The 20830-nt window shown below is 41.8% G+C and overlaps 2 protein-coding genes across 4 annotated transcripts; one reads left to right on the forward strand and one right to left on the reverse strand.

Annotated features, from left to right (window-relative positions):
- Positions 1–347: 347 nt before the first annotated feature.
- LOC147180271 (uncharacterized) lies at positions 348–3813 on the reverse strand. The gene is made up of 2 exons (XM_086074778.1): positions 3449–3813; positions 348–2600 (listed from the first exon to the last, which is right to left on the reverse strand). Exons 1-2 carry the CDS (start codon positions 3651–3653, stop codon positions 2365–2367), a joined length of 441 nt encoding a protein of 146 aa, XP_085930904.1. The 5' UTR covers positions 3654–3813; the 3' UTR covers positions 348–2364.
- Positions 3557–20562, forward strand: LOC147180272 (transmembrane 6 superfamily member 2-like). 3 transcript variants are annotated; one of them, XM_086074764.1, is made up of 15 exons: positions 3557–3838; positions 5562–5661; positions 5823–6014; positions 7597–7685; positions 7757–7824; positions 11466–13205; positions 14300–14406; positions 14503–14600; positions 14691–14794; positions 14895–14977; positions 15061–15185; positions 15921–16022; positions 16113–16205; positions 17614–17733; positions 19925–20562. In XM_086074764.1, exons 6-15 carry the CDS (start codon positions 13114–13116, stop codon positions 20132–20134), a joined length of 1134 nt encoding a protein of 377 aa, XP_085930890.1. In that variant the 5' UTR covers positions 3557–3838; positions 5562–5661; positions 5823–6014; positions 7597–7685; positions 7757–7824; positions 11466–13113; the 3' UTR covers positions 20135–20562. The 3 variants fall into 3 exon arrangements, with proteins under 3 accessions (XP_085930890.1, XP_085930882.1, XP_085930874.1); XM_086074756.1 differs by lacking the exon at positions 7597–7685 and having other exon boundaries at positions 3586–3838; positions 5562–6014; XM_086074748.1 differs by lacking the exons at positions 3557–3838; positions 5562–5661; positions 5823–6014 and having other exon boundaries at positions 6035–7685.
- The last annotated feature ends 268 nt before the right edge of the window (positions 20563–20830 follow it).

Raw genomic sequence — 20830 nt, forward strand, 5'->3', positions numbered from 1 at the left:
AATTAGGAGCGTAGGACTTCATGAGTTAACTCACGATTAATCACAAATTTTATATCTGTTCTAAATGTACAATTTAAAAAAATCTAGGTTTTCATACAACAAACAACAAAAGTTTGTTTGTCAAATTAATTTTCGACGTCTATAACCGTCAATGGCAGTGAAAGAGTTAAGATATCGGTACTCACGGAGACTGCCGATACCAGCCACCGGTACTTCTGGGGGGGGGGGGCATAATTAAAAAGTCACAATCATTCTACTAATGTGTAAAAAAAAAAAAATTAAACATAAAAAAAAAAAATGTATTTATTTATTTGTATATTTTTATTTGGTAGGTAACTTTTTCATGGAAAATGCTTATTGGTGGTATATCCCTGCTTATTGATGTTGTGGTGTTAAAACAATCCATATACGCAGTACATACATTTTGTGGATTTTCTGTCAAAGGTGTCAAACTCGAGGCCCTCGGGCTGCATCCAGCCCTTCACACCGTTTTTGTGGAAAGCAAAAGCTTGCCGCAGTATTTCAAAACGAGGCTAAACAAATAAACGTAGCCCAATGGGTGACTTTATTAGCGTTCCCACACACAACTTATTAGGCCGGCGACGAAGAGAGTAACTGCTTTGTGCTTGCGCCGCACGCCTCGTCCATAAACAAACAGTGCAGCTCAGCTTCTGGCAAGCAGACGTCATGACTCGCGCTGCACAAATGTGCCTTTCAGTAGCGTTAAAACAGGCGCTGTTGGACTCTTCAGAAGGAGCCTGAGCAAATAACAAATAACATGAGAGTTTTGTAAACTGTTTGTGATGCATTTGGATATAAATCTGTTTACACAAAAATTTAGTATTTTTTGAATGTTTTCTTTTGGGCCTTTTCATCTTCCTTTTTGACGTTTATGGTCACTTTTTCTCTCTTTTTATGACAACTTAAAAATTTGGACTCTGACATTTTTGGAATATTTAATTATTCTTTTTAAAAAAAAATCTAAACCATTAATTTATTTAAATAATATTTTATGTAAAAATAAAATAAATTAATATAATCACCCCCTTAAAATTATTGCCTGAGTAATTTTTTTGTGTGCCCAAATCATCTCCTCATGATGCAAATGGTTAAATTTTTTTGTGGTTCCTGAAAAATCGGAAAAAATAACTTAGATGATTATTTTAAGAAGGCGTCGATATGTAAAAAACAAACAAACAATTATTATTATTTTTTAGATCTGCAGGGAGCCACGGAAGGGAGACTAAAGAGGCACAGAGCAGCAGGTTGCAGACCCCTGTGCTAAATGAATGTGTTCTATTCGTGCCAATCTAAAACGGATTATTTAAAGGCAGAATGTTCAATTTTGAAAATAATTTTGTCTCATTGGAATGTGAAAGTGTACCTAATATTGTGGCACCCTATTTATTAATGTCTTATTCTGTTTGCTGTTGATGAGTCTGTCATTTCTTTGTAGTGTAAAGTAAACATTTTAAAACAAGCAAAACGAACACAGCCAAAAACATTGTGCAACAGTCCCTACTTTTACATGTGCTATGCTTTTCCTCAATTAAATAGTTTTAAATTCATGTGTTTGATAATGTGTTGCTCAGCTGTTGTTGGTTTAAAGTTACAGAGGCTGACGATTGCATAATCTGTCCTGATAGCGGTGTTGAGTGCCGGGGGTGGGGGTGGGGGGGGGTGGGGGGGGTAAAGTAGTGAGACAAAGTTAATAAGATTATGGCACTGTTTGAAGTTGGTAAAAGAAATGGGATTAAATTGATACGTTTAACAAGTAATCTAATCTGTAAATGATGAATGGAGTCGCAGAATATGATTCAACAGAGTGGGGGGGGGGGGGACGGAGCACCATCTTTAGAACAAAGAATTAAAGAATTAGTGGGCGCTTTTCATTCACATTCAAAATGTTCTCCTGCCCAATCAAATTAAATTCAATACAGTACAAGATTTATCTTTAAAAAATATAGTAGGATTAAATACCATGCTGGCCCTTTAAGAACGGTATGATGGGGGAATATAGTGTTGCAGTGCCGTCTTTTGACACAGGGGGCGTTGTCGGTTCAGAGTGTGAATGGCAGCGTCGGAGTTTGCGCTCAGCAATGTTGGTCAGGTTGAAAGTGAAGAATAAAGTTTGTGCTAAAATAACAACAAGAGAAGATGCCTATTTAGTGTCACTGGACTGGGGAAGAGGAATGAACACATTATATCTTCAGTAGTAATTGCTTGGAGGAATTTTTTTTTTTTATCAGCTGTACCGAGGAAAACCAACACTAGATGTCCCCCTATGACCAAAACCATCATCAGAAGATTCCATGCCTTGCTTGTTGTCATTATTATGGCTTGTCCTCTGAGTTCACTTTCACTTTAAGTGCTCTTTCCAAAGGCCACACGGGGCCCAGTCCTGGTCCCCCGGGGCTCCTTGAAGATGACCCAGATAGCCGGCGACTTGATGAAATCCTTCTCGGCCATCCTGTCCTCCTCCGCTCGGGCCATCTCCTGCAGCTCTGGCGTGGTTTCTGGACACCAGTCGGCCACAAATTTGTCTTTGGCCTCACAATAGTTGACCACCACCTCCTCGGGCTGCTCCCCCAAGAGCCAGTCTGGAAAACACGTTGACACAAATACATCCGACTGGGATTTCATGAGAATAACTTTTAACTCATTCACTGCCATTGACGGCTATAGACGTCAAAAATTCATTTGAACTATTTCTATTACTTTAACAATTTTTTCCACTTTTGTTAACAAGAGTATGAAAACCTAGAAAAAAATTATTGTACATTTAGAACAGATATAAAATTTGTGATTAATCGTGAATTAACTAGTGAAGTCATGCAATAAATTACGGAAAAAAATAATCGCCTGACGCCCCTAATTTTTAATAATCTTTTCTTATTAAAAAAATAATTATTATTTTTATTTTTGTTTTTTAATAATCTTTTCTTTAAAAAAGAAAAAGAAAAAGTCGCATGACTTCACTAGTTAACTCACGATTAATCACAAATTTTATATCTGTTCTAAATGTAACTCATTCACTGCCATTGACGTCAAAAATTCATTTGAACTATTTCTATTAGTTTAACATTTTTTTCCCACTTTTGTTAACAAGAGTATGAAAACCTAGATTTTTTTTATTGTACATTTAGAACAGATATGAAATGTATGATTAATCGTGAGTCAACTATTGAAGTCATGCGGTTAATTACAATAAAAAATTAGGAGCGTCGGGCAATTAAAATCGTAATTAATTGTATGACTTCATGAGTTAACTCATGATTAATCACACATTTTATATCTGTTCTAAATGTACAATAAAAAAAATCTAGGCTTTCATACTCTTGTTAGCAAAAATGGGAAAAAAATGTTAAACTAATAGAAATAGTTCAAATACATTTTTGACGTCAATAGCCGTCAATGGCAGTGAATGAGTTTAAAAAAAAGCACACACCTGCAAAGTCATGTATGAGGTCCTTGATGAGGTGTCCGATGATCGCGTAGAGAACCCCCAGCACGATGAATATGGCCATGAGCAGATAGAGCACATAGGTCGGCAGGTGGATGGCGTCCCTGGAGGGGGGGATGTAGCTCTCGAACAACACCGACCCGTCTTCCTCCTTGTAACGAACCCTTAAGCTGTCCACCGACGCCTCCATGGCTCTCGAAAACGTCACAAGTCTCCGGTGAGGACATCCATTGTGGTGTGGAAACAATTTGGAAGAACACGTCTCTCTCTCTTCAGGCCAAATGCGACGTGTTTTTTTCCCCGCTTGAGCAAACGGCTGTCGGAATGTTGAGCCGAGCTCAGAAGAAGAGATTAGGGCAGCTTGAGGCACTCAAGGTGAGATGGGCATTTACACCGTGACACCTTCAGGTACAGTACAATCCCCTCCAAAAGTATTGCAACAACAATGTTAATTCAATTGTTTTTCTTGTATACTGAAGATATTTGGGGTTTCAGATCACAAGATGTAAATGGGACAAAAAGTTCTGAATTGCAGCTTTTATTTTACTGTGTTTACATCTAAATGTGTTAATCAACAGAGAACCTTTTGTTTGAAGCCACCGACTTTTCAAGTGAGCAAAAGTATTAGGATAGACATGATTAAATTCGCTTAACGTGAATAACATTTAAAGCCACTGAACGTAGACTATTCCATTTTGAATAGCTACTGCCACCTGTTGGCAAAAAAATAAACTGCACAAAATCCCCCCCTTATTTATTGTTATTTTTTAAATTGCTTTTATTGAGACCATTCTACGACGGCATATTAGGGCCACGTATAAATATTTATTTTTTTTCCGCAAATTTGAAACTTACGAGAAATACACGTAGCGCACCACTCGACTGTTTGTGCCAATACTTTTCGGTCGGGTTTCCAAATAAGGAGATAGTAAATGATTTAGCATCGATGAACCATATCATGTTAAGCATTCGCTCTTTGAAGCGTCGTGTACCGTCACTGGCCAGCGACAAAGACGCCTCGCTTTGCGAAGGTCCGCCCCCGGACGATCAAGCATTCAAATTCATTTGTTAAAATGTATATTTACTTGGACATTTATGTTTCCAGAATTATGATTTACATATTCATCCATTTTGGGTATTTTTTTTGTACAAGTATCTAAATTGATGTGTCATTCACATTTACCTAAAGAGTATGCTAGCTTCTGATTGGTTCGTGTTAGTCAGCTGATAGGGGATCAGGAAGTGTTGTCGCCCTCGCTGCCGTGTATGACGAGTAAAGTTTAAATTAAGAATGAATCTGTCTCCATCCTGCCTTTTCATTTTATAAACAGTGTCCAATTAACCATCAATAAATCCTTACATGATTAGACGATAGCTACGCAAAAAACAAGCCCCAAGAGTTAGTTACACTTTAAATCACCTGCGGCCATTTTATCACACGTTGCCCTGTTTCAATTGAGTCATTTGGCCAACACTGCCACCTAGCGGACATTGTTGCTCAACTAATCATTTACTTTAGCGGTTATCAAACTTTTTTTTTGCTTTTTTATGCGAATTTAATACGTCGGCAACTCAAATCATTTTAATCGTTTAAATGAACGGAAATGGTATAATTGTGTGCTTTGTAAAGAAAGAAAAAAAGAAAGAGTTTTTGTCACACTATCAATTGAGTGATGCTGATCAATTGTTTGGACACGTTTTCATTCAATAGCACGAGAAAGTGTGTCTAAATAGTTGACGGGTACTGTCGTCCCAGTTTCATGGTACCGTCTCGGTCCCGATTGCACCACATGAACGTACCTTGACACAAGTCAAGTGAGTTCGTTCGATTCCTTAGGCAGCCATCTGTCGTGTTTGCAATAAGATTAACAATTCCCCCTATAGGATATTCCCATTCTTGATTGGATTCTGGATTATATACATCAGCAAGATATAAAGTTGTCCAGAAAATATTATCTTTATTCAGTCCACCACGTTTGATTTTTTTTATTTTTTTTCCTTTGGCATCGAGGATGCAAATGTATTACGCAACATCTTTTTGCATAAACATTTCCAAAGCAGGCTGTCATCTAATGCAACTTATCTTTCTGCAACAAAGCGGCTGAAGCGGATTACACTCGTGTTGCAGTAGAAACTTAATGGCCAGTGAGAGTGGGAGAGGACTGGAGTAGGAAGAGACAAGACAAGTCAAGCTTTTGGTACCCTCACAATACCAACACACACACATTTTCTGCAGTGTGCTGACTTTCGCGTGTATCTTTCCGTCATGCTGCATCCTCTCATCATCGGCATCATGACCGTGAACACGTCTCTCACCGTCATCTACTGGGCCTTCCTCTTGGGCGACGTCTATTTCAAGTGGATGATGGAGCCGGAGGACAAGCCCAAGAAGGTGGTCACCCCCGCCTGAGGGGTCCGGCATGAAAACAAAATAGTTGTAGTCAGCTTTTAGAGATTTTTTTTTTTCTTTGGAGACTTTTAGCTTTTTTCTTTTCTGGAGAATAGTTCTGTTTTATAAGTGAGCAGAAGTGCAAGGGAGTCGGTGGAGCAGGTACGTAATACTACAAATGTGTGTAAAAGTGATTTTCGCACTTAATGGTCCAGATTTTCAATCTGGAGGTGACATATTGTGACGTGGCTCCCACAGAATGAGGAAGAGGTGGAGATTCAAGTGACAGTTATTAGATTTGTTATGAATTGTTATTGATTAATTCATGCGTAAATAATAACGGACGATATGGGGACAGATCAACAGTATCCAAATATCTAAAAAAAATATTGAATTGATCATGCGAGGTTTCCCCCAAATTTTTTTTTAATTAGTGCATTAATTTTGAGTTAATTTAAAATTCCGCTAATTTTCTAAACATGCAATTAATGACCGCCCCCTTGGAAAGCCTGTACTGGGGGAATTCCAGTCGTAACGCAGCAGAATAATAAATCTAATAATAATGCATCTATTTGTGGAGACTGGGGTCAAGTTGTAATTGACGATTTTAAAAAATGTGCAGAATTTCTCCTGTTACTTCCTGTTAAAGGTTAGATAGCTCTTAATATGAAAAGAAAAATGAGCTGCCACCATCTTACAAATGCAATTATGCCATCTAGTGGCAGAATAATAACCTCAACACAAATCAATATCACACTGGAGTTTTTTTTACAGTACAGTACACCTTTTTCATTTTAACTAGATTTTATGAATTGTTATGAAATGACTATCTGTGACTAAAATATGCAGCCATATTTCTATTAGTTGAATAACGGATGATATGGGGACAGATCAACAGTATCCAAATATCTAAAAAATATTGAATTGATCATGCGAGATTTCCAACATTTTTTTTTTTTAATTAGGGGTATCAAAATTAGTGCATTAATTTTGAGTTCATTTAAAATTCCTTTAACGCCGCTAATTTTCTAAACATGCAATTAATAACCGCCCCTCGGAAATCCTGAACTGGGGGAATTCCAGTCGTAACGCAGCAGAATAGCTGCCACCATCTTACAAATGCAATTATGCCATCTAGTGGCAGAAAAATAACCTCAACACAAATCTATATCACACTGGAGTTTTTTTTACAGTACAGTATGTCTTTTTCATTTTAACTAGATTTAATGAATTGTTATGAAATGACTATCTGTGACTAAAATATGCAGCCATATTTCTATTAGTTGAACATATTTTTCCACTTTTATGTTCACAAGACTTTTTTTTATTATTGTACATTTAGAACACATATAACATTTGTGATTAATTGTGAGTTAACTAATGAAGTCATGTGATTAATTAAGGTTAAAAAAAAAAAAAACGAATGGCCTGACACCCCTAATAAAAAATATACTGTACACGACCAACCTTCTAATCCGCTGACCGTGTTAAATGGAGCCGTGTGTCGATGACATGTGAGCAAGATCCTAAAGAAGGATTACAAAAAGGAGGAGCACCTTGAGAGAGCGGCCAGACCTTTTTGAGACGACAAGGCTTTTTTCCATCTCGCTCAACATGAGTCACGAATTCTTCTGCGGCTTGCACCCGGTCTCCTGGTTCATCCTCCTGGCAAACGTTGCCGTCATCATCCTGGAATGGAAGTTTGTCATCTCTCGCTTTGTCCAAATTAACATGCCGCGGACAGAGGACAAGACGCAGCCCTAGTGGGGGACATCCGGAGGACTTCAGCCCGTCATAGCTTTTTGTTTACACTTGTAGAGAGAAGCGACGATGGTGCGTTTGTGCCGCTTGTGACATTGAAGGGGTTGGGGGTCACTTTGACTTTCTTTTGTGGTCCTTTTCAGGTTCACCTGACACCCTCTCATCTAGAAGAAGAAAAATATTGGAAAAGGCAACACATCTTGATTTCCAGGTGAGGAATATTCATTTATACTATATTTTAGATCTTTTTTTTTTTTTTATCATTATATCATTTATCATCAGCATATATAGTATAAAATACTGTGTTAGCACATCGAACTCGGGAGATCTGGTTCAAAGGTGTGAATGCGAGTTAAGAAGTGAATTAAAAAAACAGCAACGAAATATCGCAAACTAAAATTGAAAAAACATTTTCACGTGCGAGCTAATATGAAAAATTAATAATAAACTATAATTACATCAAATACAGCGTTTGGGGGTTCATGTTATTATATTTATTTTGGTATTGCTGTTCAATAATTAGTGACTTTTTTGTAATCTCACACTCAGCACCCCATACATAAAAAAAAAACTAATAAGCAACTCACAAACTTGCTCTAAAACGAATTTAATAAATAAAAAAAAGAAGTCTAAATGAAATAACTAGCGAAAATGAAAAATCCAAAACTATTATTCTCTTGCTTTAGCGCATCATTGACACCAATGAGGACAAGCGCGATACAAAATGGCTGAAAGTACAAATACATAAAAAACAATGTACTCCTTAATATCGCTGCCATTTGTATCAGATTGCAGTTCATAGTTATACATTGTTATCATAAATGTTTCTTTGCACGTTTTAACTCATTCATCCATCCATTGTATATCTACCGCTTATCTCTAATTGGCTCACGCGAGAGGCGGGGTTCGGCCGTGTGGTTGCCAGCCAATTGCAATCAAATCGAAAATAAAGCGTTCGCCTCGCCTCGCGTTCACACCTGAAGACAATTTAGGGTCGTCATCAATGACGCGAAACGTGCGAGTGTGGGCGGAAGCCAAAGTAGCGAGCGAGCACAGGAAGAACATCCGAGATCTAAATGGGATTTGAATCCAGAAGCTCAAAAATTGTGAGGCAGACGTACAAACCACTTCGCCACTGTGCCGCGCAGTGTTAACTCAACTCAACGACTGAATAAATAAATAAATAAATAAATAAATGTGTTTGATGTTAATGAGGAGTGATGATGTCATGTTTCCATCTTGAGCTGGTTATTTGGACCTTTGAAAAATCACAGGGTTTTATTATAATAACAGCAGATATCCAGTGGATTTTAAGTATGTCCGTTTTTTTTTTTTTTTTTGTTTAATTATTATTATTATTATTTTTTTTTTAAATAAAAAATAAAAAAAGTATGTCCGTTTGAAAGCCAGTGAGGTGTTTCTTTTTAACGTATGTCTCATCACGCTGCTGTACGCATGCGGGGCGGTCGTAAGCCTCTTTGCCGTATCGCCCGTCCGCCTCCCCCGCGCTCGCATTTTGTAATCCCGCCACAGATGGAATGCTGATATTGCTCGGTGGCGCTGTCAATCCTATTAACTGTGTCCTATATTTACCTCCCCCCCCCCCCCCCCTTCTTGGCTCCACGTTCCCAATATTGGGCCCGCAGTGGAAAGTCTCCAGAAGTAGGATTTTGAGTCTAGACCAGAGGTGGGCACACTCGGTCCTCGAGGGCCGCATTCCTGCAGGTTTTGGGGGTTTCTCACTTCCAACGCAAGCTGATTCCAATCAACAGGATCGTTATCAGGCTTATGCAGAGCTTGCTGATGAGCTGATCATATATCAGCTGTGTTGGAGAAAGGACAACATGCAAAACCTGCAGGACTCCGGCCCTCGATGCCCACCTCTGGTCTAGACTAAAAGATTAGACGAATTGGCGCGCTTACGGCGTCCAGTCTCTTCGTTGTGTTGAAGTTCGTTCCTTCAAAGTTCCCGTCTTTCCCGTCCTTTCATCTCGCCATCTCCCAAGCATCCACTTTTGCCAATAAAGTAAAAGCAGTCACCGTTGTCTGAAGGGACTTTTTTTCTCTCAAGAGATCATCCACTTGTTGAAAAGCGTGTCCCTGAACGCCACGCGGGGGATCTTCGCTGTGGCATTTCCCACAGCGGTGGTCTGAAAAGCGGCAGGTCCGTCGGATGTCTGCAGCGAGGGATGAAGAAGAGGACGGTGAGCAGGGGGCCTCTTTCTTGGACTACGCCCCCCCGGCAAGAGACGCCATAAGTCTGCCGCGCAATGTTGTCTTCGTCCTCGTTGGGGCGGTCTTGGTTCTGGTGGCCACGTATGCCATCGTGGGCCACCTGATAAAAGATCTCATGCATGACTTTGCAGGTAAACCCGGGGCAGGAAGGGCCTGTCCATCACTTCCTGTCACCTCTTTGGTGTGTTGTCTCAGAACCAGTGTTTGGACCCAGAACTGTCCCTTATCAAGTTTTCACCACGTGGGTTGATTTTATCTTTTCCTAATTTGGTTCGCAGAAGTCACCTCTCCCAACAACAATCTTTCCTCATCGTCATAAAAAAAAAAGTGTGTTTTACATCAATGATGACCTCAGTGGTAATCAAGTCGTCTACAGGATGGATGGATGGATGGAATAAAGACAGACAGACGGACAGATTAATGGATGGATGAATGGATGGATGGATGGATTAATGGATGGATGGATGGAATGAAGACAGACAGACAGACAGACAGACTGATGGATGGATGGATGGATGGATGAATGGATGGATGGATGGATGGAAGACAGACAGACTGATGGATAGATGGATGGAAGGAAGGAAGGAAGGATAACAGATAGACAGACTGATGGATGATTGGATGGATGGATGGAAAACAGACAGACAGACAGATGGATGGATGGATGATGGATGGATGGATAATGGATGAATGGAAGGAGAACAGACAGACAGACGGATGGACGGATTGATGAATGAATGAATGGGGTAGGTGATGGACGGATAGACCAACGGATGGATGAACGGGTGAATGAATGGGTAGCTGCATGGATGGATGGAAGGAAGACAGACAGACAGACAGACAGACAGATGGACAGATTAATGGATGGATGAATGGATGGATTAATGGATGGATGAATGAATGGATGGATGGATGGATGGATGGAATAAAGACAGACAGACTGATGGATAGATGGATGGATGGATGGATGGAAAGAAGGAAGGAAGGACGACAGACAGACAGACTGATGGATGATTGGATGGATGGATGGATGGATGGATGGAAAGAAGACAGACAGATGCATGGATGGATGGATGAATGGATGGATGGAAAACAGACAGACAGACAGACGGATGGACGGATTGATGAATGAATGAATGGGGTAGGTGATGGACGGATAGACGGACAGATGGATGAACGGGTGAATGAATGGGTAGCTGCATGGATGGATGGAAGGAAGACAGACAGACAGACAGATGGACAGATTAATGGATGGATGGATTCATCCTAATCATAAGACCTTTATTTTTAATCAACTTTATAGACTGCTTTCAGTGGTTCCAAATAAAAAAGAATATATTTTTAGTGGCATTAAATATTCACATTTGATTTGATCTATCAATTTCTGAAACAGAAAGTGAAATTGATTGATCAGGTTGATATTCAGGCAGTGTGCTTGACTTGGAAATGTATTTTTGATATGTGTCGTTATAACGGGAACTCAACTAAAGTGTCAAAAATAAAAGACTTAGCCTGACTAAAAGTCACACGTCAGTTAGACGGCAAATCATGATTGAATGGTCAACAAAAACACACTCGTAAGCAACTGATCATTTTCTCCACTCGTCTCCCGCTCAGACTGGATTCTTGGCCCCAAACCGGCGGATTGTGAGCAAGACAGTAGAAGAAGAAAAGCGACTGGGTGCGAGCGATCATCAGATGGAGAGTGACCAGGTGAAAGAAAGAAGGGGCGTCGCCAGGCTGCCGCCTTCCATCCTGCCCCTCCTCCTCCTCCGAGGAAGGCCAGCGTCATCGGGAGGAAAGAGAACACCCCCCCCCCCCCCCCGTGGCATGACCTTCAAATGCCCTTTGAGCCCTGACGTCACCTCCCTTTAAGTCCTTTGATGATGTCATCTGGTTTTGTTTTTCAATCAGTCTCTGTAGTGATGCTTTAAGTAAATGCTTTTGTTGTCTTCGTTCGCTTTATATGGTCGACTTCATTTACACACAATGAGAACAAAAGCTCTCGTGATTACGCCTTGTCATCGGCCCCCTATTCTTAATCACTCGATATCGCACCCCCGATGACGGAAAAAAACAAAAAAAAAAAAACATGAATGCAATTTCCTGGTGCGGCGCTGTCATTTCCATCGTCACTCATGTTCCGGTCAAACGAAGCTTTTTTTTCTTTCTTTCTAGTAAACGACTTAACAGTGCAAGTTGTCCCGTCTGCTCTCGTGAATCCATTTTTAACCTGCTTGCATGTAAAAACTGCACGAGTCAGCGGCAGTGAGCTTATTTTTGGAAAGGCCGAAGGATTTACTCAACATCGGCATCGTTCAACGCGATTACATCAGAGTGACGGATGCATTATTTTCAGTATTTTGTATTTATTTATCTTTTTCAATTTAGACAACATTTGAAATTATTTATACTGTTTCTCAGTACAGGTGTCAACAATATTCAAAATGCACTACATCAGATGTCACCAAAGTTGTGACCACTTTAGTGGCCTGCAGGTTTGTCGCAAAAATAACTCTCCAGTGATATGCATCTTTTTTTTTTAAGTACCTCAGTATTCCAAAAAAAAAAAAAAAAAAAAGTAAAATAAAATAACTATAGTAACCAGTAAGCTGTATCAAATCCTTTTTTGTTGTTATTTGGTAATAACAATATATGCATATTTTAAATAATTATAGGTCAAAGTTCAGCATTGTAGCAACCAAATCCTACTATTCATAGAGAAAGACTACGGAAGAAGAAATATCTGTCCCAAGTTTTCAGACTGGATTCGGGTTCGAATTTCCCGCCTTTCTGTCCGCAGATGTGACGTCACGTGAACGTCGTGTGTGTGAAGAAGTAACTCAGGTTACAACAATTTTGAATATTTATTTAATTTTGTTATTGTTAAAATGTAGAGGGCGGGGATAATATTCAGAGAAAAAAAAATCGCAAATTTGCCACTTTATAAAGTAAAGATTTGTGAGAGAAAAAAAACCCTCATAACCCTACGAGAAATACAGGAAGCTGTCATTACGCGCCGTCCAACGCTGCCGCATATTACACGTCATTCATTTTCAGCCTCCGCCTCTTGTCAGAGCTGGACTTTGACACCTGCTGGGGAAGGTGGGGACGTGTTGGCGTTGATTGGTCACTGATCAAAAGGCGACCTCGCTCAAGGCTCAGCCGCACAACCGAAGAGGACACCCGGGCACACGTGGTGTCCGACGTTATTTGTTTTCTGGACTCGCTCCTGCCGCCAAAGAACAACAGCTGATTTTGGACCATGAGACTTCCGGTGGAAATGTGCGTGTTGGGCCTCTCCCTGCTGGCTCCTGCAGTTTTGTACACGATGAACAACGTCCCTGCACTCCACGAGTAAGTGAATGCGATGGTTTCACTCAAGTTTGGCTTGCAGCGAGGCCGTTTCGTTGATGAGCTTGCGCAATACTTTGATAGCCTCATTTAACGAAAAGCACTGACCTCTATTTACAACCTAAATGCCAGTATTTGCTCCATTTTGTAATCATTTATTCCCAACACCTTGTTGTGGGCGTTAGATTTTTATTTTTTATTTTTGTCCAATCACATTTCAGCCTCCATGTGTTGCCATGCCAAGCTAATCTGCCTAGGGACTTAAAATCCCACGACAGTGGCGCAGATGGGATTTGTCTCTCTCTCTCTCTCTCTCTCTCTCTCTCTCTCTCTCTCTCTCTCTCTCTCTCTCTCTCTCTCTCTCTCTCTCTCTCTCTCTCTCTCTCTCTCTCTCTCTCTCTCTCTCTCTCTCTCTCTCTCTCTCTCTCTCTCTCTCTCTCTCTCTCTCTCTCTCTCTCTCTCACTCACTCACTCACTCACTCACTCACTCACTCACTCACTCACTCACTCACTCACTCACTCACTCACACACTCACACACTCACACACTCACACACTCTCTCTCTCTCACACTCACACACTCTCTCTCTCTCTCACTCTATCACTCTCTCTCTCTCACTCACACTATCTCTCTCTCTCTCACACTCACACTCTCTCTCTCTCACACTCACACTCACACTCTCTCTCACACTCACACACACACACACTCTCTCTCTCACACTCACACTCACACTCACTCTCTCTCTCACACTCACACTCTCTCTCTCTCTCACACTCACACTCTCTCTCTCTCTCTCTCTCTCACACTCACTCTCTCTCTCACACTCACACTCACACTCACACTCACACTCACACTCACACTCTCTCTCTCTCACCCTCACACTCACCCTCACTCTCTCTCACACTCACTCTCACACTCTCTCTCTCTCTCCCTCTCACACTCTCTCTCTCTCACACTCTCTCTCTCTCTCTCTCACACTCTCTCTCTCTCACACTCACTCTCACTCACTCACTCACTCACTCACTCACTCACTCCTCCCCCCCCCCCCCCGTGGCGTAATATTTGTTCTTCCCCTGATCCATCACGTCATCCTTCAGGCCTCTACCCATCCTGGTAGTCGGAGTGGCCGTCCTGGGATGCCTCCTTCTGCTCCTCCTCCTCCTAACTGTCCCACATAAAAAGACAGTGGATCCTTTATTTTATGGTAGGGACCAAACGTGGCATTTACTGCTAAATGAAAGTGCAGACGAGATTTTTTTATTTTGTATCAAAACATAAACGACTTTTGTTGCGTGTCCAGTGTTTGCAGAGTTTTCCTTTACTTGTCTGGTGGGCCTGACGAGCGCACTGGAGCAGGATGGCTTCATCTCGGGCTTCATGGGCTTCTACCTCAAGATGGTAACATTTCATGTCCTTCCCTCCCAATAATTTTTTTCCTGCATCATTAGAAATCTAAAGCCACAACACCGTCTTTTGCCGTCTTTCCAGGGCGAACCTCATCTGAGTACGGCCCATGCTGTGATGATGTCATACTGGGAAGGCGTCGTTCACTTGATCTTCTTCCTGATCATCATCCACCGCATGTTCGCAGGGTAAACGGAGGCTCAGTCACAAACATGACATTCCCCCCCCCCCCCCCCCCCGGTATTATTTATTTTATTAGAAGGTTCGATGTTGTTTTGGTCCTTGCAGGAAGTGCTACCGCAGCCTGGCACTGCTTTGGGCGGGATCCTCCGTCACGCATCAACTTGTTCACATCCCGGGTGTGTTTGTAGGTGAGTGCTCAATAAATCGGGAATATGAATGACATGGACTTTTTATACGTTTGGCTTTTTATTTTTATTTTTTTTATTTCTAGGTAAACATGGATCGAACATCCATCCGGCGTTTTGGCGAAATATTCCCTTCTTTTTAGCACCTTTCTGGGCAGCTTTGATCCTTTTCAACAGGCCCAGAGTGATGCCCATCGTTACGGCAGACAAGGTAAAGAAAAGGGGGACGCAGAAAACACCCTTCAAATTGACTTCGCCTCAAGTGGTATTGTTACCAAATAACACTGCCACAAAATCAACAGTTTGGGAAACGCGTTACAAGTTAACACAACAACAAAACATAAGTAACATAAGTACTTGTTGGATTATTAACATTGTTTTTCAGTTTCAATTTATATTATAACCGTTTTGGATATTAGTTATAAAGATATAAATATAAGACAACAGTTAATTCATGTTAAGCCAATCTATAGTCCTTTGTTCTCTTTTGCCTGGGAGAAGGGTAACAAGTTTCTTTTCTATATTATCTGGAGGGAGTAGAGTTTGTACCAGTCTGTGTCCGGTTGAAGAGAGTCCAAGGACAGGCTGATGTATTATTGTTCAAGTCTAATCTGATTTTGTACTCATGGGAACTTGATGCCTTCCTGTGCTGATGGGAGGGGAGAGGAGACTTTTCGTATTCACCCACTTTTCAATAAATAATGATGTGCGAGGGGAGGAGGGACACACAATCTGAACGGAACACGGCTTGAGTGTCTTCATTTTGTGTGATCAGAAGCTTCTGATAATTATAATACCTTTGCAAAGGGACTTCTTCACCAGAATCTCACCATTCAGTTAATTGAACACGCAAAGAGTACAATACAAATATATTCTACTCTAACATACTACATATTTTCTATATATAATTCTCCATTTCTGAAAATGTTTTTGTTGTCTATTCTAGATCACGGCCGAGCAAAAGCAAGGTCTGCTATCTCGTCCTCTTGACCTGCAGCTCGCAGTGTTGCTGCTGGGAGGCGTGGCCGTCTCTGTTTTTAGAGGCTTTGTGAGTAGAACGCGTAAAAAAAATATATATATACAAATAATCCCTGCAAAATGCGTAATTTTTTTTTTTTATCTCCTGCTGGTTCTTCAGGTGGTGCTGGATTGTCCTCTCGATTTCTGCTTCAAATACATTTATCAGTTTGAGCCGTACCTGAAAGATCCTGTGGGCTTCCCCAGAGTCATGGTGAGTCAAAAGGAGGGGAAAAAAATTGAATATGTTGATAATTTTCAGTGGGTTAATAAATAAGAGAAGAAAGCTGAGCGGTGAAGCAAACTGAAGACCAACTGTTTTAGTGCAGTTAGCTAGCTAGCTAAAGCGCCGACCTACAGTTTGTAAGCGGCATCCAATTTTTAGCGGGACATTGTTTCATGCTTTTAGTTGAAGATTTTTTTTTATTCTTATGAAATTGTTTGAATTTTTATCCCAGCATTGCTAGGCACTGTTAAGTTATTAACATTGTTTTTCAGTTTCAATTTATATTTTAGCCGTTTTGGATTTAGTTAACTCAGTATGGCTCAATGAATAGAATTGTATTCTTATCTGTGTTACTTTCATGAGAGGAGAAGGGCAACGGGTTTTTACATTTGCTATCTTAAAGGGAGTTTAGTCTAGGACCGGTCTCAGCCGGTCGGAAGGGAGGCACAGGCTGATTATTATTATTTTTCTCTAATCTAATTTATACCTATGGGAACTTGCTGATGGGAACAGAAGGGGGGATTTTCTTGTATTCACTGAGTTGTAAACAAATGTACTGTGGGCTGATGGGAGGAGACTTTTCGTATTCACCCACTTTTCAATAAATAATGATGTGCCGGAGTGGAGGACACACAATCTGAACAGACCACTGTTTGAGTGAGTTCAATTGTTGTCATCAAAAGCTTTTGATACCTTTGCAAAGGGACTTCTTCACCAGAATCTCACCATTCAGTTAATTGAACACGCAAAGAGTACAATACTTAATATTGTCTACTCTAACACTAGCTAGCTGACTATTCCTACGTCTTAGAAAAAAAATCTTCTCTGGATGTTACAATTTACAGAACAGCTCGTTGTCGTCATTTAAATTCCCAAGCGAGGAATTGACGCGGCGAATAAGCCCATTGTCCGTCTGCCGGACAAAAGGAGACCCGGAGGAAGCGTGTTAGCACTTCAGCTAGCCGTTGGCTAGCGCCTGTCGTCGCGCGACCTTGGTTGGGGGTATTTTTAAGCGGATGTTTTTTTTGTGCCTCAAACATGTAAGGATGCGTAGGCATAAGAAAGATGCTAGCTAAAGTAGCATTCGTTTTTCAAAGGTGGCTGGTTTCATACATTAAGCGGCGACAACCGCTCGATGAATGATTTTGACGCCTCATTACTTTTGCTATTACAGTACTTGGCCTTTTAAAAAAAATATTTTTTTATTAAATCATTCTAATTTGACAGGGCAGTTAGCAACACTTTTCTCTGGTGTGTCAAATTGATATGATTGACTTTGAAAATCCGACCTATTCTCTCCTTCATTTTATTCACTTTACACATTTTTAAGCCTCTTTTTTTTTTTTTGTTCTGCAGAAGGTTTGATCAAAGATCTCTTATTTGCGCTTTCCTGTAGATGCTGGTCTATTTGTTCTACGCGGTGCCCCTGATGACAGTCCTCATCTATGGTCTGATGAGACCAGGCTGCAGCTGGATGCTGGACTGGACTCTGTTTTTTGCTGGCGCCACCGCCCAGGTAAAGTCGACTCGTCATGGTTTGAAATGTGGGATGAGGAAATTCCCCAGATTTCATTTTTAGAACTCAACCATCTCTCTATCTCTCTCTTCACTCTCTCTCTCCCCTTTTTTCTCCCTCTTTTCCTCTCTCTCTCTTCATTTCTTCTCTCTTTTCCTCCTTCTTTTCCTTTCTCTCTCTCTCTCTAACTCTCCATTTGTTCTCGCTCGCTTACTCTTTCCCTTTGTTTCTCTTTCTCTCCCTCCCTCCCTCTTTTCCTTTCTCTCCTGCTCTGTCTGTTTCTCTCTCTCTCTCTCCATTTCTCCTTCTCTGTCGCTCTTGCTATCTCTTCCTTTGTCTCCTTTACTCTCTCTCTTTCTCTCCCCTCTCTCTCCCTCTTCTTCCCCTCTGTCCTCTCTCTCTCTCTCCCTCACTCTGTATTTCTCTTTTTCTTTGTCTGCCCTCCTTTTTTCTCCTCTTGCCCCTTTCTCTCCAACTCTGTCTCTCTCTCTCTCCCTTTCTTTCTCCTCTCCCTCCCTCCCTCTTTTCCTTTCTCTCCTGCTCTCTGTCTGTTTCTCTCTCTCTCTCCATTTCTCCTTCTCTGTCGCTCTTGCTATCTCTTCCTTTGTCTCCTTTTCTCTCTCTGTCTCTTGTACTCTTTCTCTCCCCTCTCTCTCCCTCATTCTTCCCCTCTGTCCTCTCTCTCTCTCCCTCACTCTGTATTTCTCTTTTTCTTTGTATTTCTCTTTTTCTTTGTCTGTCCTCCTTTTTTTTCTCCTCTTGCCCCTTTCTCTCCAACTCTGTCTCTGTCTCTCTCTCTCCCTTTCTTTCTCCTTCTGTCCCATTCTCCTCTCCCTCCCTCCCTCTTTTCTTTTCTCTCCTCTCCTGCTCACCCTTGCTGTCTGTCTCTCTCTCTAACTCTCTCCATTTTTCCTTCTCTCGCTCTTGCTATCTCTTTCTCTCCCTTCTCTCGCCCTCTTTCTTCCTCTCTGTCCCCTCTCTCCTTTTCTCTATCTCTTTTTCTTTGTCTTTCCTCCTTTTCTCTCCTCTTGCCCCTTTCTCTCCAACTCTGTCTCTCTCTCTCTCTCCCTTTCTTTCTCCTCTCCCTCCCTCCCTCTTTTCCTTTCTCTCCTGCTCTCTGTCTGTTTCTCTCTCTCTCTCTCTCTCATTTCTCCTTCTCTGTCGCTCTTGCTATCTCTTCCTTTGTCTCCTTTACTCTCTCTCTTTCTCTCCCCTCTCTCTCCCTCTTCTTCCCCTCTGTCCTCTCTCTCTCTCTCCCTCACTCTGTATTTCTCTTTTTCTTTGTCTGTCCTCCTTTTTTTTCTCCTCTTGCCCCTTTCTCTCCAACTCTGTCTCTCTCTCTCTCTCCCTTTCTTTCTCCTTCTGTCCCATTCTCCTCTCCCTCCCTCCCTCTTTTATTTTCTCTCCTCTCCTGCTCACCCTTGCTGTCTGTCTCTCTCTCTAACTCTCTCCATTTTTCCTTCTCTCGCTCTTGCTATCTCTTTCTCTCCCTTCTCTCGCCCTCTTTCTTCCTCTCTGTCCCCTCTCTCCTTTTCTCTATCTCTTTTTCTTTGTCTTTCCTCCTTTTCTCTCCTCTTGCCCCTTTCTCTCCAACTCTGTCTCTCTCTCTCTCTCCCTTTCTTTCTCCTCTCCCTCCCTCCCTCTTTTCCTTTCTCTCCTGCTCTGTCTGTTTCTCTCTCTCTCTCTCTCTCCATTTCTCCTTCTCTGTCGCTCTTGCTCTCTCTTCCTTTGTCTCCTTTACTCTCTCTCTCTCTCTCCCTCATTCTTCCCCTCTGTCCTCTCTCTCTCTCCCTCACTCTGTATTTCTCTTTTTCTTTGTCTGTCCTCCTTTTTTTTCTCCTCTTGCCCCTTTCTCTCCAACTCTGTCTCTCTCTCTCTCTCTCTCCCTTTCTTTCTCCTTCTGTCCCATTCTCCTCTCCCTCCCTCTTTTCTTTTCTCTCCTGCTCACCCTTGCTGTCTGTCTCTCTCTCTAACTCTCTCCATTTTTCCTTCTCTCGCTCTTGCTATCTCTTTCTCTCCCTTCTCTCGCCCTCTTTCTTCCTCTCTGTCCCCTCTCTCCTTTTCTCTATCTCTTTTTCTTTGTCTGTCCTCCTTTTCTTTTCACCTCTTTTGCCCCTTTTCTCTCCAACTCTTTCTCTCCCCCTTTCTCCTTCTCTCCCTCCCTCCCTCCCTCCCTCCCTCCCGCGTGCAGGCCCAGTGGTGTCACATCGGGGCATCTCTGCACTCGCGCACCCCCTTCACATACCGAATCCCAGCAGACAAATTGTGGACCGTTCTCACCTTCAATGTTCTGCTTGCGGTCGTGCCCGCCCTGCTGGCGCTGCACTGCCACAACCGTCCCGCTTATTTCATGAAACCCGTTGCCAAAGGACCGAGCGACGGCAACAAGAAGACCAACTAGACCCTCACAACAGCCAAGGATTCTCCAGGTACGCGTTTTGTGGGAAAAGCTTCTACGTACGTTCGCGCCCCCTAACCTGGAGCAAGGCAGCAATCGCGTTTCCTGCGAGTGGCCCGGCGCAGCACTCCCCGTATGGACCGTTGGACCCTGATAAGAAGGTTCTTAATGGGGGGGTGCGGACTGTGATCAGCGAGCGCGGAGTTCAGGTGACTCGTGCAAAACATCCACTTCCTGTCGATGCACATCTTCATCAGCGGTCGACTGAATTAAATAACACCGCAGATTTAATTCAGCGATTTTAAGTTAGACCAAAACAAATATTTTTACTGAATGATTTCCAACAAAGTGAAAGTGTACATGAAGCTCACTGTTCAAAATATTATAATATCTTAATATTAAACAATAAAGGTGACTATTATTACAAAGTACTCCGTCTGTGTGCACTACGTTTTCAATTGGAATTTGATTAGTTAGCGATTCGGCATCGACACACTAAGGAGTGGCTTTAAGCGGAGTTGCTCTTGCACCCGATGATGATGTCACATGATGCCCTACGAGCTGCTGGCCCATATAACTGATAAGAGGTGAACCCTGGATGGAAGTCGCACCGTCACAGTCGCACTCTGTCACGTGACATCCTCGTCAGCTTGAATTGGGAGCAGTTAAAAAAAAAATGAAACTGAGTTCTCACTGATA

Source organism: Leptonotus elevatus, chromosome 1 (genome assembly GCF_054856555.1).
Source record: "Leptonotus elevatus isolate MCC_2025b chromosome 1, RoL_Lele_1.0, whole genome shotgun sequence".
NCBI lineage: Eukaryota > Metazoa > Chordata > Actinopteri > Syngnathiformes > Syngnathidae > Leptonotus > Leptonotus elevatus.